Raw genomic sequence first — 17,289 nt, forward strand, 5'->3', positions numbered from 1 at the left:
TCAGCTTCAGAGGATCTAGAAGGCCTTTCTTAGCCTTCTCCCATAAGCAACCCTCAAGACTTCACAAAGGTGGCTGATTTCTCTCCAGATACACTACTCCCCACACACAAAATGCACACACAGCTCTGTGCTCTGCTACTCACAGGATGTGCTCACATTTGCTAACTATGGAACCAGGAGTCTGGCCAGGCCGACGAAGCTCTTGGCTCCCATGCCTATGCTCTAGCAGCCAGAGGTAAACCATGGACTTGGGGAGAGATTCCCAACTGAACCTCCCCCCTCCACCCAGGATGCAGCCTCCTGAAATGAAAGGGATGGAAGAAGACACTGGAGTCAAGAGGCCTGGTATTGCTGCTCTGTGGGACAGTCCAATCACCCTGATTCCCAGAGCTGCTTCCAACCAGACACTCCACCAAACCCTACAGCCCCACGGACAAGTACTGCTAGCAAATGACTCTTACCCTCTTCAGGTCAACAGCAGAAACTCTAGGCTGCCCCGCCCCACCCACTCTTCTCAGGGAACAGGTTTGGCAAAACAGGAGTGTTTGCCAAAGCATGAAGTATGTCAACAAAGAGCTGGTAGCTGGCAACTCTGTTTCACTGCCTGTCACCCGCCCTAAGAGCTTGGGAGAAACCCTGATGCCTGGGGCCAGGTCTGGCAGGTAAGCAGGGGTAACCCCAGGGGAGCCAAGTGCCTCCCATAGGGGAGCATGCTGGAGCTGCTGCCCAGCCCAGGTGGGCCCTAAGAAGTCCCATGAATGTAGGGGTATTCTTACTCTGGCAGCCATGGGGGAGGGGACAACGAGTAGGGAGGAGAAGGCATGCCTACAGAGGACACCCTCTCTGGCCACTGACTGGTTTCTAACCCCAAAGGATACTGGTTTGGCTCTGCCACCCCTAAGGCTGACAACCCCACTAGTGGCATGGGTGAACTGTGTCTGGCCAGCTTGGGTGAGGCAGGAGAAGAGTCGAGGATGGGAAGCTAAGAGTTACTGAGGGTTCAGTGACCCTGAGGGCAGGCCCCCAAAGGCCCAGAGCACAGAGCCCAAGGGAGTCAGGGAAGTGGTTCTGAGTGTCCCCTCCTGATGACCAAGAGCTGGGAGGTGGCCTATTAAGCCTAAGAAAACAAAACTAGGTGGTTGACAAGAGAAAGAGCTGGAATGGAGGACGGAAAATCTGTCCATCCCTCTGAAGCCTGCTCAGCGCTGGAGCTTCAGGTGGGCAGAGCCCCCAGGAGTCACAGGTTGGACAGGCCTGGTCAGTGGGGCATTTGACCTATTAATCAGCTCATACTGCTGAGGTCCAAGTAAGCACATGGAGGATTGCTGCTATGTGAAGGACATCAAGAGACGTGGGAGGGCGGGTAGGATGAAAGAAGGGCCACTCACATCAAACTTTCCAGGGTTCTGCTGTAGCTTCACCTTGCCTCCTGACAGGTACTGCCAAGCACGGCCCCGCAGGGAAGGTGGGATGCCCTTCTGGCACCGCAGACGGATCTGAAAGTCAAAAAGAGGACTGTGCTCATGCATCCACCGAGGCAAGTCCTCCAGAGGCTGTGTGCCAGCCCAGCTCTTCTGTTGGTGTTTGGTAGGCCTTCAGTTAGCATACTGGGCAAGCAGAAAAGGGGAGAAAAGAGGACTTCCCTCCTGTTGCTACTATTGCTACAATGAAAAGCCTAGGATGCCAGGGGCAGGGGGAGTAATGGCTATAATTAGATACGCTGCCACCAGGTGATGTCAGTCTCGCTGTCCCCTGGCCTAGTGATAAAACAGATGTTCCTGAGGTCTCCTACATAATTCTGAATCCCCATGACCATTTTCTGAATCAAAATGGAACTGAATCAAAATGCTCCTCCAAGTTGGAGGAGCACCACTGGTTATCACTAGAGAGGGATCTGCATGGTGTGGGGCACAGCTGCAGCTGCAGCTGCGGGGAGGGTAGCTTTTGAGATGACCAGAATGTGCCCAGAGACATGGCCTGGGCCCTTCCATGGGGGTGTTTAAGTAGCCATGTGGCAGGACACAGCCCACCTAGAGGGGAGAGAACTCAGCAGAACTCAGAAGGAAGATGGGAACTGATCAGAATGGCTCCCTCTTTGTTTTGGTCATGAATCCTCTCTTCTGCTCTCCTTGACCCTGAGCTCCCACTATTACCAGCCCAGGGCAGACGCAGCTGGCCTGGCTGTGAGTCCTGACTGCAACTCTTGCTACAATGCCACAGGTCTTTCCTACCACTCACAGACTGGGAGAGGAGAAGGAGGAAGTGTTTGGGGTAGCTTATAACCCAGAGCTAGGGCTCAATTCTTATACTTGCTGTCTTTATTAGAAAAAGGCTTCCACCATCAAAATCCAGTTTGAAAAATCATCATGTCTTTTACAAATGGGAAAACTGAAACACAGAGTGGGAAAATATTAAGGTCACACCATCAGGAACCCACTACCTCCTATACCACACAGGCTAGAGGGATCCAGCCCCATGCACTTCGCACTCCACTGGACTCTCGGAGCTAGATGAGAGGTGAGCTCCACCTGGGCTTTGGGACAGAATGAGACTGAGGCAGTTGCCTTGATTGTCCTCCTTGACCTCAAGGCCAATGGTCAAGGAGGGTGAGGGCAAAAGCAAAGGCACCACTCCTATAGAATGGAGGTGGGGGGTCTACTGGCCAATGATACTCCCCTTAGCCCCTGCACTAAGCAGCCTGGCCTGGGATGAAGACGGGAACTCAGGGCAGTGGGAAGAGCAACTGGATATGGGTTTGAACCCAGTGCTGACCTTGAGCCAATCAATACTCATCAATAGTTAAGAAGAGAATGGCAATACCTAGGATTCTATTAGAAGGGTGGGAAAATGCCTAGCAGGGGGCCTGACACATAGTCTGTATTCAATAAATCCCTTCCTCTCCACCCCTCCATCCCAGGAAAATGCCTGACACAGAAGCCCCAGGGGCTCAGGCTCACACCTAACTTCCCCTCACCTGGAAACCCCCTCAAACAGTCCCGTTGGAATCTCTCAGAGGAGCAAAGAAGGCCTAGCTTTCTGATGACCAGCACAAACAAGAGAAAACTTTCCAAGGGTCAGAGAGTGTCAAGAACCAGGAAGGAGACAGGCAGACAGGCTGGAGGCAGTGGGGGAAGAGCAGAGTGGCTGATCATGGGAGCTAAGCTTGAGCTTCTGGGACTGCCGGCAAAGGGGGTGAAGAGGTGGGGCGAGGAGGGGGCGAGGAAGGGAGTGGAAGGGAACTGCCCCAGACTCTGTGAGTAGTTTCCTGCTGCTATGGGACAAGGGTCTCCTTAAGGAGGCCACTTGGTCTGAGAAGACTTTGGCAAAGGGATATAGTATGGCCTAGAGCCACAGGCCCTTTAGGCTCTCTTCAGGGCCAAGCTTAGCCTGACCTGAGCCAGCCCCCCTACATCATCACAGCCCCCTGTCATAGTTGGCCTGCCCTAGGGGAGCCCAGGAATACCTTCAGTCCATTAAGGTTCTCAAAGAGTCCCTGCCCTCACTCAGGTGGGGCTGGGGAGGTGAGGATGGACAACCAGGAATACAGCCAGCTTTTCCCACTCTGGCCTCTGGAATCCTCCTTAGCACAGAGGTGATAGGGATGGCAAGCTCCACCTGCCTGCCTTAGAGAGGAGGCAATGGTGGGGATCAGAAAAGATAAAGGAAGAGAAAGTTCTCAGCAAACAGAAAACACAAGGGATTATCATTCTCTGATTGACAGCAGAGTGAGGCCACACCCTGCCTGCTGAACTCTGGGAGGACTTGGCCAGAGTTTGAGCAGAGCCCTACAGGGGAAGACAGCATTCCAGCAAGAACCTTGCCTCTATACAGTCCCCTCCTGGGGACTCAGGATAAGTCCAGGAGAAGTACTGGGTCTGGACCTACTTCCTGAAGCAGGTATTGTCCCTCCTGTGCCATGACTTCCTGACCAGGGGGAGAGCCCAAGCCTGCACAGCCAAGCAGGAAGAGCTCCTAGGGCCAGGGTGACCACAGCTGAGGTGGCAGGAGTAGAGAGCAGAGGGCTAGGGCCTCTCGGTAGGACAGGGTACAGCCTCCTGTGGTGGCCCCTACTGGGCAGGGGGAGCCCTTGGCCTCTAACCACAGTTCCAGGGAAGCAAAAGGGAAGAGGAAGTAGTGCTGCCTGCTCTGCTGAAAGGAGCTCCCCAAGACTCCCCTCTGGAATCCCCATTTGCAAGGGAGGCTGGGGCATGAAAGATCCACTGTCTCTGCCAGCCACTAGTCACAACAGACAGTGGAGAGGGAGCTGAAGCTCAAGGTTAAGAACCTCAGGTTTGAATCCAGGCAGTCTAGATTTAGTGCCTGCGTTCTTCATCACCACCCTCTAGATTAATGTGATGAGTTTCCTTTTGCCTCCTGGCCAAAGGAAAAAGAATGAAAAGTAACCTCACAGTTTAATGGTTTTATAAAAATGAAAATACCCAGTGGTCCTCTCCTAGTCTTTCCTTAGACACTAGCTCTGTTGCCCCATAGGAACATCCTTGTGCACCACAGTGTGTGTGTTGAGGCAGGAAAATAGACCCCAGAGTCATGCAGGAAGCAGTTAGAACAATTATCTTTAAAACAAAAATTTTTAAGAGAAATGTTTAATAAGCAAAAAATGAATGCTACAAAGCCTATACAGAACAGCAAGCAAGAGCCCAGGCCTAGGTGTGCCTCTTTTCCACAGGCACAGGGGCTTTACAGTCACCAACTCATGGGAGCCTCCCAACATGACTGTCATTACCACTCAACCAGGGAACCTGAGGCTGAGAGGGTGAAGTGACTCACACAAAGTTGCACAGCTAGCCACAGGCATGAAGAGGGGAAGGTAGTGGGGCTGGGACCAAGCCCATATCTGACCTTCAGTCCTGAGCTTTCTGCTAGGCCCTGCAGCCAGCTGTGCCAGCCTGGACCAGACCAGCATGTCAGGTGATGACAGTGGGACAGCAGGTTCACTCTGTGCCCTGGGAATTTGTGCAGAGAGACCCTGGACAGGCCTCTACTAGGCTAGGGAGTAACTGGATCCTGCCCAGGTGGCCAAGGGCATCAACACACACACTGTGGTGCACAAGGATGTTCCTATGGGGCAACAGAGCTAGTGTCTAAGGAAAGACTAACTGGGAGAGGACCACTGGATATTTTCATTTTTATAAGACCATTAAATTGTGAGGTTACTTTTCATTCTCTTTCCTTTGTCCAGGAGGCAAAAGGGAACTCATCACATTAATCTAGAGGGTGGTGATGAAGAATGCAGGCACTAAATGTAGACTGCCTGGGTTCAAACCTTGATTTGTGGGTCACCCATAAGGTAGGGGTACCACTGCTACCATCCTCACTGGAGAGTTGTAAGGGTCACTCAAGTCAAGTATCCAGCACACCGCAAATGTTCAACACATGTTAGCTATTACTAGCACTATAAAGTCCTCCCTGAAAGGTCGGTGGTAAGTAGCAGCAAGAACTTCTCCCAAGAGGTTTGGAGGAAAGCAGCCTATTAAGGGCTCTTGGCTAAAAGTAGCTTTGAAGTTTGACTCCAGGACAAAGTTCTGTGTGAATCTGAAGTCATCTTGGAGGACCAAGTAAAGACTAGTCCCTGCCCTCCACCAGCTTCTGTTCCCTTTTCAGAGCTGGCAGATGGGGACACTCAAGGCTGCTGGCAGTTAGAGAAGCTGCTGCTCCTCTAAGCTGATACAATTCCTCCCTCTTCCTTTTCTTCCCCAGGCTGCCAACTCCCAGCCCAAGGCCCAAGGCCAGGCCCCTCACCTTTTTGTGCTTCTTGGCCATCCATTTGTCCCAGTTGTTGAGCATGTCCAGCCACTTGGACTCCCTCTGCCTCAGCACCTCCAGGGGTACTTCCTCTAGCCTGTGGAGCAAAGGGCAGGGCCTATCAGAGGTGCCAAGAAAAGCAAAGGCCCTGGCTTAGGCCCCAGCCACCAGCCTTGTCAGGCCTTCATTCCTGCCCCTGTCTCCCATCCCCGTGTTCCCTTTAGGGCTGCTAACCCATGAACACCCTAACATAGATGAGAGGGAATGCTGCCCCCTCCCTAAAAGGCATAAGCCAAAGAGATACCAGGTTAAGTGCCCAATCCCCCAATGTGTCAGGGGGCCAGGGGTCACTGGGCCTCTCTGGGGGCAGAAGTCTGAGTGCCTGCATCTGTGCACCAAAGCAAAGCATTCCTGTCCTGGGTCTGTCTAAATAAATATGCCTCTTCAGAGGGCCTACATGCAAGGTGTAAAGCTGGATTAAAAAAAAAAAAAAAAAAGTCAAACAAGTACAGAAATAACATGCTCACCTCTTCACTCTAGCAAAGCTAGTTACTCATAGTTTCCCCAATTATACCTTGGCCCTTTCCCACCGCTCAACCTTACTCATACCAGTCCCTTTGCTGGAATAGACTCCAAGTTGTCTCTACCCTATCAAAATCCTACACATGCTTCAAAACCTCACCAAATATCACTTGTATTTCTACATCTACTAATTGAGCAGTTATCACAGCTGTGCTGGCATTGTTCTAGGGCCAGGGCTTCTGGGCAGGCTATGGGGAAACACTCCTTCGACTAGAACAAAGTCCTGGCCCTCATGGTGTTAACATTCTGCTGGGCTCTGAATGCCCACTAGAGTCACAGGGGAAAACACTGGAGCATGAAGACCCACCCCAGGCAGGCTGCTGAGGCAGGCTGGGGCAGAATCCCTGGCTTAGCCAGAGCGTACTTCAAGCGAGTGGGCTTCCTCCAAGAAGTGAGTTCCCAGGAATTCCTGAGTTCACATAACTCTCAGGGGCAAAGAGGAGGGGACTAGCATTTGGAGACTGGGTATTCTAAAGATGCTTTCTTATTTAGCCTACAGAGCAATATTGGTAAGAAAATAATGAAAAAAATGTATGTGTATACCTCTGTACACACACATATGTGCTCTCTTCTTAAAATCACTTTCAAAGTGGTGGATTATGGATCTTTCAAATTTCTTTTTTTTAAACTTTTACTTTTTTTCCAATTAAAAAAAGTACTTGACGTTGAGAGGTAAGATACCCAGGGAGGGTATCTTGCTCAGGGTCAAAGAGCAAATCAGTGGAAAAACCCAGACTCAAATCCAAGTTAGATCCTAGCCAAGAGCCTGTACTCAGTCCTGCCTGACCTCCCAGAAAGGAGTGCAGGGTCAGAAGCACTCAGGCAGCTGGGAGGAGGCCCTTAGGAACAGGACATGATGGGGCTAGGGCTTGGCCCAGGCCTTGATTCTCTGATTCTCTGACGGAAGGAAATGTGCTGCTGTGACTTTTACTGGTTGGAAGAGCAGAGGGAGGGGCTTTGGCAGAACAGAGGCCTCCAAAACACAAAAGGGCAGGTCTTCTTTACTGAGCTTTATCTGGGGAACTGCACAGGCCTGAGAGCAGCTTCGGAGCTGAACAGCTGAGGAGAAACAACAGCCTGAGGCAAACCTGGCCCCCTCAATACACTGACACAGGTCATTTTCCTCTCAAACTGCTGACCCCCTCACCACCTAGAGGCAGAACCAGGGCAGGAGGTCACTCCTTTCCTTTCCCTCCCCAAAGGAGAAAACCAGAGACCACACCTTTATATCAAGACATTTACTGACAGATGTATGTCTCCAGACAACCCCTACACATGCAAGGAACGGAAACCAAAGGCCCAGACATCACAGGACATGCTGCCTCCCACCGCCTACAAACCACTAACTTACACAAGTCACGTGAGTCTTCTAGTTAACTAAATGAGAGGGGATGCCCACGTTATGTTAACAGGAAGTTTTGGCAGTTGTAGATGTGGATAATTGTTGATCCAATCCTCCCACTGAGCAGATGAGAAGACTGAGGCTCACAGAGGGCAAGGCTTTTGCCTGGGAGTTCCAGCTTCCAGTGAATTCCCATGTGATTAAATACATGCCCGTTTGATACCTCAACCCTCCAGGTCTGTCTTTGTTGATAAGATCTGATTGCAGGAGGGCGCCTGGGTGGCTCAGTTGTTGAGCATCTGCCTTCGGCTCAGGTCATGATCTCAGGGTCCTGGGATCGAGCCCCGCATCGGGCTCCCTGCTCCACGGGAAGCCTGCTTCTCCCTCTCCCGCTCCCCCTGCTTGTGTTCCCTCTCTCGCTGTCTCTCTCTCTGTCAAATAAATAAATAAAATCTTTAAAAAAAAAAAAAGATCTGATTGCAGGGCCTCAGGGATACCCATTCTCCCAACTGCAGATACATAGGGGAACACAGTCAAGTTGAGTGTTCCTTTAAATGATGTCAGATAATAGCTTTAGCAGTTTCAAAGCCCCAACATCAAACCTCAGGCCGGAATTTCAATTGGTTACAAAACAAACGACCATATTTCCTGGATTCTAAGACACTACTGATTTTAAGCTATACCACTGATTTGGCAAGATCTTCTCAGAAACAATAAAAAAGAGGCGCCTGGGTGGCTCAGTTGTTAAGTGTCTGCCTTCGGCTCAGGTCATGGTCCCAGGGTCCTGGGATCAAACCCCACATTGGGCTCCCTGCTCAGCGGGAAGCCTGCTTCTCCCTCCCCCACTCCCCCTGCTTGTGTTCTCTCTCTCACTGTGTCTCTGTCAAATAAATAAACTCTTAAAAAAAAAAAAGAAGCAATAAAAAAACCCCACCACTACTTTAAATGTACACGTCAATCGAAAGACCTATTTGGCTTTTAAAAACTTAAACTGAGGAAATTTTTGAGGAAACATGGTCATTTGGGTGGCTTCTCCTCCAATAGCAGAGGAGTTTAAGTCACCTGGAGATGGTGAAAAGGAAGACACTAGAGGTCTGGTTGTACCCACCACTCAGCACATCATGTGCTCTCTAACTGCAGGCAGATTTCTCTTGATGCACAAAATGTGCCCCTAAAAAGTTGCAGGCTATTCTTTAAAAAAAAAAAAAAACAAAAAACCAGAAGGTTCACATATCCTTCAGCGTAGTCAGTCAGGATCTCAAAAGGCATCTGATCAGACTGCTGTCTGGTATAGGAATCCCTTCCACAATAGGTAAGCCCTGTGCCCTCTCTGGACCTGTTTCCCTAGATGACTGGAATGACTTTAATTGTGAATTGATCCTCAAAGGATGCCCAGAAAGGAGCCAGGAGATGAAGATGGAGTCAGGGGCATCCCTGCAAATAGCATGATGGTGTAGACGCTATCTGAGGTAATTTCCCCCTGACAGTGGAGGGAGAGCATGAACCAGCTTCTAGTGACAGGGAAGCTGACCAAATGGCCAGTTTAAAGAACCAATGGCACAGTCAGGGGTGCTTCAGTTTGAGGGCTTCACTTATCCTTCAGAAAACCTCTCTTTCTTTAAGGTGGCCTGAGGGAGTCTCTGCAATTAAAGAGCCTAATGAGAACAGTCTCTAGTGGCCCAACCCATGCTGGAATTCCACGAGGGATGGGGCCTCATTATCACAATAAGCTTATTGTTGAAGTTTCTACTATTAAAACTTTCTTCCCCATGTAATGCCAAAATTTTCCTGATAACGTCTATCTATAATCTCAACACCCTCTTTTAAGGTGGCACAAATCTCAGCCAGACCAGTCTCATCCCAGGCACACACGTGCTTATCCCTTTTCAACCACCCATCCTTACCTGGAATGCCCTTTCTTCTCCCCTCTCTACGTCACAGCAACCCTTTCAGAGCCCAATATATCAATAAAAACCACAGCTTCAAATACCAGCAGCAATAGTAGTTACCATTTATACATCATTTACTACTTACCAATTTCTTCCTATTCCTGTTTCATAATAACCCTACCATAATACCATTCTCTCCATTTTCCAGAAGTAGAATCCAAGACTTAGTAAAGTTAAACGCCTCACTCAAGGCCATATAGCTGGAAGTGACAGAGCTGGGACTCAAACCCAAGCCTGCCTGACTCCACAGCCCATGCTCTTAACCCTTACTCCTCTGCTCCTACAGGTTAAGCCCTCAGCCTTCACATAGTCTCCATGCCTGCCCCGATCTCATTAACTGTCCTCCAACCTGAAGACATCAATCTTGACTTAGAACACTATTTCTCAAAGTTTTCAAACTGAGACCCACAATAAGAAATACATTTTATACTGAGATTTTATACACACACACACACACACACACACACACACACACCCGCATAACTGAAATACATTTTATGAAATAATTTACTCTTATATGCATTCTGAAATACTCATTTTAATTTTATATTATTCTAGTCTATTTCTTTTGTCTTCTTTTAATGCTGGTCCTAATCCCCTAAAGCTGATTTCAGCAGTAATTCATTAATGAATCAAGAGATGAAATGAGCACTTCATTGTAACTTGCTCATATTGCTTAGCACTGTCCCTCCCTAACTGGACTGGGTCTTGAACTTCTGTAACTCCCACCAAGCATCTCACAGGTATTCAACAGGTGCCTGCTTGCTTTTCTTCATGACATCATTACTTTCATATGAATTGCATTCAGGGCTACAAGCCACTTCTGCTTACGCCAATTTTATCTGTGCCACTAATGGTTCAGTGAGGTGGATCCCTCACTAATTAATAGATTAATTACTATTTGGCACCTGAGAAACTTGACCCAATCAGAGATGTTATATGACTTGGGCAAAGTCACAAAGCTACTAAGTTAAGTGGTAGAACCAGGGATTCCCCTCTGCCACAGTGACTCGTGTGCTGCTTTGGACTCGCCTGGGAAGACTGTGAGGAAATCAGCCGTTCTCCAGATGCCACTGTGGGGCTCTATCTTTGGTCCCCAAGCCCCTAGAGACAGTCTATCCCCATCTCCAGTGCTCTGACTGACCCAGGGAGCAGCCTGCCCATACCCAGCAACGCTCAGTGAAGCCAATATGCTGGATGGGCACAGCTCCCAAGCAGAACCTCAGTCAGGAGATGGCAAATCTGGGCAAAATGCTGTTTGCTGGCCACCCCCTCCTGAGGGAGAGAGGCACAGAAGAGACAAAACTGGGCAGCCAGGGGGTGACTGATCCCAGATTCTGTTGAGCTCTCAGGCTGAGCTAGGCTTAGCTGTGTTATGCCAGGCCATGGCCCAAGGCAGCAGTGATACTCTGCTGACCCCATGCTCTGCAGGCTCCCAGTTTCCTAGCCTTCTCTCCAAACCCAGAAGCTGGAAGTTTGCAAGAGCTCAGAGGGACAAGACCAGTTCCCAAGGCTTTAAGACCAAAGACTGGGGCTCTCTCCCCACTTGTCCTTCTAGCTGTCTGCCTTCTGCCCAAGCACGCCTCAGCCCTTCTGGCTGGCAGTCAACCAGGTATGGTGCCCATGCCCATGCCCCCTTCATCTGATGGTGGAAGATAAATCTTGGTCCCAAGGAACCATTTTTAACCCCCTCCTCCAAGCCTCACTCTCCAAACCAGCCCAAACAGAAAGCCTCTTCATTTGAAGAGAAACAAAGCCCAAACAGAAAGCCCAAGGTCACAGACTATAGGATTTGATCCTCCTCATCTCAACCACTGGAGGCCAGCTGAGGTATGGGGAGAGTGAACAGAGTGGGGATCTTGAAGCCAACCAACCTAGGTTTCCATTCCAGCTCCTCCACGTGGGAGACCATAGGCAAAATACTTGCGTTCCCTGTCTCAACTTCTTCATCTTTAAGTGGGACCATAATACACACCTCAGATTTTATAAGACTGCAATAAGGAATAAATGTGTATAAGGGTCCAGCCTGGTGAGCAGCCAGCAAATGGTAACTATTAGGTGACTGGTATTTGCAGCTCACCTAGTACTTTCATATCCCTTTTCTCATCTGACTGGCCCCCACACATAGACACATACACATGCAGCAGAGCAGGATTATGCCCATTTTACCCATGAAGCAACTGACGCTCGGTAAGTAATTTACTTAATGACACAGAGACTGTAACTCCTGGCTTCTGATCCCAGCTCTATCACTTTATAGCTGTCTGAAATTGGCAGGCTGCTCCACTCCGAGCAGGTTCCCCACCTGTAATATGGGGGCAATACCACCTCCTTAGAGGGCAGTGGTAAAGATCACATGAGGCAGTAAGAGTGGACACATTTCCAGCACTGGCCATCAAGTAGCTCTGCCAAGTACTACATATGCACACAATTCCCCAAGGAAGTAGCTTTTGTTATCTCCATTTAATAGACAAGAAAACTAAAGCTCAGCACGGCTGAGTAATCTGACCAAGGTTACACAGCCTGGAAGTGGAAGCTGCCACTTAAGCACTAAATTATCCAATAAATATAAAGTGTCTCACCACCTGGCCTCAATATAATCTAAAGGCCTCAGTGCCTGTCACATTCTCTTCTCTCTTCTTTACCACCCAGTAGAGAACCACTACCCTCTGTGCCGAGAAGGGCAGGAATGAGTGACAAGAAAGCGTGGAAAACTGGGAAGTGGATGTGCAGAAAGAGCACAGCCAATGACCGAACCAGGGACAAGGGTGGGGGAGCTTCCCTCTCCCAGAGCTGGAAAAAGTGAGGATAAACAAAAGGCTGACCTACTTTGCACGCTGGGTAACAACCTCTGGAGTTCATTAACCTAAGAGGTGGTAATGACTGAAAGTATAAACAGCTTTTATGCCAGCTCCATAATAACTGATGATAGGAAACTGGAATGCAAGAGGGTGGGTTGGAGGGGGGTGGTGCAAATGGCCGACAGTCAGGGCTGGGAGGACTGTGAGATCACCCAGTAAGTCTACCTCCACCCCAGACAGTCAGGGAGGCCCATAGGCAGAGGGTAAGTGATCTGCCCGAGGCCATCCTGTGAGTCAGTGTGGAAAAGGAAGATGGTCTGCAGCAGCCTGGCGCTCCCTCCTGCGGTCTGGCAGCCACTGACTTAAGAGTAGGGCAATGTCCAGGCTCTCTGTCTGGGTGAGAGTCTGCCTTGCTTCACTCTCCCCAGTTCCCAGTGCAAGCTAGTTCTGGGCCTGCCTCCCTTTCCCATAAGGAATTCCCTGGCTTTGCTCCTTCCAGCCCTGGGTCAGTACACAATGGTAAACAGGTTCTCTCCACCCTTCACTGGCCTTGGTGCCCTGGGCCTCTGCCCAGCTCTCCACTCTGTTAGCTCCACCCCTCTTGATGTCAAGCGGAAGAAATGGTTCCTTTAGGCATCAACCTTGCTGGCTCCAAAAAGCAAGGAATCCCCATTCCCCTACCCAGCTAGGGAGGCACAGACCACAGCAGAAACCCCAGGGCAGCTCTCCCTGACACTGGCAGAAAGGTATGGAGACTATTCTCAATAGAAGACTTCCCTTCCCCAAGCCCCCACTCTTAGCAGACAGAGTAGTGCTCGAAACTTCCCACAGGCAACCAGGTCCTCAGATCACAATCTGACTGTGGACACCCAGGGGCCATCCTGATTCATGTACAACCCCCTCACCCATCCTTACCAAACTTCTAGATCTTACTGATAGATCTTACCAAATTAGTTTCGACTCACTGTTTGACTCACTGATTCCTTCAAGGCTCCCTACTGCCCTCTCCTTGTCCAAAAGAAACCTAAGGCCCTGGATCTCAGGCCCTCCTATTTTCTCTAAACATCCCTCTTCTTTCCCCAACCCTATCTCTAGGTGGCCCTCTCTCTAAAAGGCCCTCTGTCACCCCTGCCCCCACTCCAATTCAGTCCCACTCATCTTCCATGGCCTCATTCAGAACTCCCTCTCATGCCTACAAAGCCTTTCCTAACTACTCCAGGGACAGAACACAATCAGCCCCTCATTATATTCTATACACATTTCTCCAGAGCCTGGGTTCCAGGGCTGAATCTACAAAGAGATGAATAAAATGCAGTCCCTGCCCTTGAAGAGGTCAATCTGGTAGAGGAGACAGATGGGTGAGTAGATAACTGGTACACATGGAAGTGTTATCACAAAAGCATGAAGAAGGTGCTAGGAAACTACAAGAAGCCCCCACGTGGTGTGTGGTTGGGGGACTGTTCAGGTAAAGGGGAGCTAACTTTTGAGATGGTCTTCGAAGGGTGATAGGAAGTGGCCAGGGTGAGAAAGGGGAAAAGGCACAGCAGGCAGAAGACCCACTATGAGCAAGCACAAGTTAACAGAAAAGGGCATGGCTTGTTTGGGGAATGTGAGCAGTCTAGTGGAGCAGGTACGGCTTCCCCACCCGACTATCTGCTCTGCTGAGGCAGCATTCCATGAGAAGGTGCGCTCCTGGAGGGTTCTACCCATCTCATTCTCCACAGTGTGTCCTGGGCCTAGAACAGAGCTTGGTACCTAACTAGTGCCCAATAAATGTGTGTTGACAGAATCATTAGTTTTGTGATCTCTGGAACTCTGTGTTTCAGTTCTCTCCACAGTGAGATGGGAATACTCTTCTAATACTCTCCTACCTTGAGATCAGGTGGGCAAAATACAGAAAGTGCTTGATAAAGAACATTCCCTCTCTGGCCTGATACCAGCTCTGAATCTTCCTTGAAGCCCAGCACAAGGCTGAGCACAGATGTGCTTGATGACAGCCTTTTACAACATTATAATTCTAATATTCAATTAATGTAATTGAATGTCTGTTAGAGCACTTACCAGGCACTCGCTATGCAACAGACATGATGTTCAGCACTTAACTTACATTATTTCATTTAATCCTGACAACAAGCCTATGAAATAAGTCCTCTAATTATCACCCCCTCCCCCACTACCACCACCTTCCACAGATGAAGAAACAGGTTTTCAGCAAGCCAGTAACTATCTGAGGTCCAGGGTGAGCAGAAGACAGCCCTGGGTGGTGAATGCAGTCCCTGCTCTTCTCCTACTCTGTCCCTCAACTCCAGCACAGAGTGCTGACTACTAGTCTGGGTGCACACAAGCCTTGATCCCAGGGAACTTTGTGGACTCAGAGCCATAAACTATGTGATGCTTGGCAAGTCATTTTACCTCTCTGAGATTTGGTATCTGCCTCTGTAAAATGGGGATTATGATGGTCCAGCCTGGTTCACCATGCAGACGTCTCTGTACAATGGCATTACCATGTGACTATGCTGGGAGGATGGAAGGGGTCACTCAGAGGCAGGACAGAAAGCCCAGGGAGGGTGGTGGTAATTATGACACAAATTCTGATTTCTTCCCCAAGGGACTGTCACCACCCAGGAGGCCTGAGACCCCAGGCAGCACTATGTTTGCAGGCTTCAAGTTGAATCTTTCAGCAGACCCACCTCTATTCTCACTTCTGCTTTATCTTCACAGACCAAAGAGAAGGAAGATCAGGCCCTCGAAGTCAGGGTCACCTGAGGACTCTGTTCCAAATGACTCAAAGAGGAACTGATGGGGGGGATTCCCAGCCTGCCCTGGGAGGCCAGAAAGCTCCAGACAACAAGCTGAGTGGGACTGGCTCCTGCCTTACCCCAGAGCCCAAGGGTGGTGGGCAGAGCACATGAAGGAATCTGGATCTTCACCATTATGCCAAAGGCCTGAAGTGAACCTCAGAGGATAATTCACACTCAAATTGTTAAGAGCCATCCTGTACCTTTACTTTGTGGCACACACTGCTGGGTGTTTTACCAACATCACCTCTCTTAATCCTCATAACACCCCCTCTCTCCCAGTGCCACCACCTGGCCCATTTACCTCAGAGAGGTCACATGACTAGAAAGTGACAGAGCCAGGTATGCTGGTGTCTTGAACCCAGGCTCCCCCAGGCCCAAATTTAGGTTCTCCCTTTTTGTAAAACCAAGACAGAAAGGGAAGGGAAAGAAGCAGCGTCCTCCAAAAGTGGCTGGCTGGGAAGGAACGCTCCTGGACACACAGAGCCCAGGGCCCAGAGTGCACTCAGGAGGAACAAGAGTTCTCTGCACTATGTTCCTGAGCCCCCTCACTAGCCAGCTGCTCCTGCCTTGTCTTAGGGTACATGTGAGGGGCTGTGTGTGAAGATCTGGGACAGGAAGTGTACCATTCATCACAACACCTCAAAACAACTTGAGAAGCCTACCAGGAGAAGCACAGACACTTAGGGCTGGACTGAAGTCCTAAAGCTGGGATGCGGGGCGGGGGGGGAGGGTGGCCCAGAGAGGCCACACAGTGGGCACCAGCTTTGGTAAGATAGATAATTGGAAAGGAGGAGTCCTGGGTTCCAGGCCCAATTCCATCACTTGCCTAGCTTTGGTTTTCTTGGCTGTAAACAGGGAAAATAAAACATCCTACAGATTTCCCATTGCTCCTGTAAAGACTACTGTAAGGCAATGGGAATGAAAGCACTTTGCAGACTAAAGAGCTAGACAAATCAGAGCATCCTTTGATTTGATTATACTCCCAAAGACATGAGGGTCACTGGTACTACACACAAAGAGAGGTCCTCCCACAGGAGGAACAGAGCATGCTGGAAGAATTGGCCTCTGTGGGCTGTGCCATGACGACCCCTTGCCCTTGCATGGTACCTCATAAAAAACTTCTCAAAGCACTTTTCAAATACTCCAAGGTCAGTCTCAGAAGCAGAAGAGCTCTTCAACATCATCCCATTAAAACTGCCTCGGTCTATATGTGAGGGAAACTGAGGCTTAGAAAGATTAAGCAATTTTCTCAAGGTCACACAGCTAGTTAGGGATCCACTGAGGAGGCTGGGGACTCAGATCTCCTGACCCCTAGTCAGCAGTCTTTGTTTATGCTATGCTCTTAATCCAGTTACCTCATTTGATCCTGACAATCCTTTTGTACACAGGCCACGTCTTTAATTACCTATTGAATATTTGACTTCCCTGCTAGGCTGTAAGTCCTGGGAGGGCAGGACCAGGTCTGCATCCCCCATTCCCCATCCCCAGCTGCACACACAGTAAGTGCTGGGTGAGAAACAGGGAGCATTAGCCTCATGGTCAAGAGAGAGGACATACCTCAGTCACACACCATAAGGGTCAGTGGTGGAGCCAACACCAGCACCTTGACTCCTGTGCCTCATTCAGAGCCCTTTCCCACTACTAGCCTAAATCCACATTTCCAGCCAGACTCTTTCATCTCTGAGAAATGGCTGGCGATGCCCCTAAGTGCTAAGGGGTTCACCTTCTCACAGGTACAGGACTTATTTCCACCTGCCCCAGCTGAGAACCCAGTTCCAGGAACAGAATAAAGACTCAGGGTGAGGTCAAGCTGGCCCTGGCTGCCATGTGCCTCCCCTTGACCAGTTTATCTATGCCCAAAGCCCCACACCTACCCCCACACCTACCCTCTCCAGCTGCACGCCACCTTAAGGCTGGTTTTCCATGCCCTCAGGCCTTACTCCTCTCTCCTTGGAGAGGAGTCTGGCTCTCCTTGTAGCCTTCTTTGCCATCCAATATGCTTACTAGGCAGAGAGCACAAAGCTCAGTACCACTCACCCCACACCACCACT

General features: G+C 49.7%; 1 protein-coding gene across 2 annotated transcripts in view; it reads right to left on the minus strand.

Moving 5' to 3' along the window:
• TBC1D10A (TBC1 domain family member 10A) overlaps positions 1-17,289 on the minus strand; it is a 31,455-nt gene that overhangs the window by 6,672 nt on the left and 7,494 nt on the right. For both annotated transcript variants that reach the window (XM_027575192.1, XM_027575191.1), the window contains exons 2-3: positions 5,761-5,860; positions 1,389-1,496 (exon numbers count right to left, since the gene is read on the minus strand). In XM_027575192.1, coding sequence (XP_027430993.1) covers positions 1,389-1,496; positions 5,761-5,860 — 208 coding nt within the window. The remainder of the gene's footprint in view (positions 1-1,388; positions 1,497-5,760; positions 5,861-17,289) is intronic.

The sequence above is a fragment of the Zalophus californianus genome, chromosome 14, assembly GCF_009762305.2.
Source record: "Zalophus californianus isolate mZalCal1 chromosome 14, mZalCal1.pri.v2, whole genome shotgun sequence".
NCBI lineage: Eukaryota > Metazoa > Chordata > Mammalia > Carnivora > Otariidae > Zalophus > Zalophus californianus.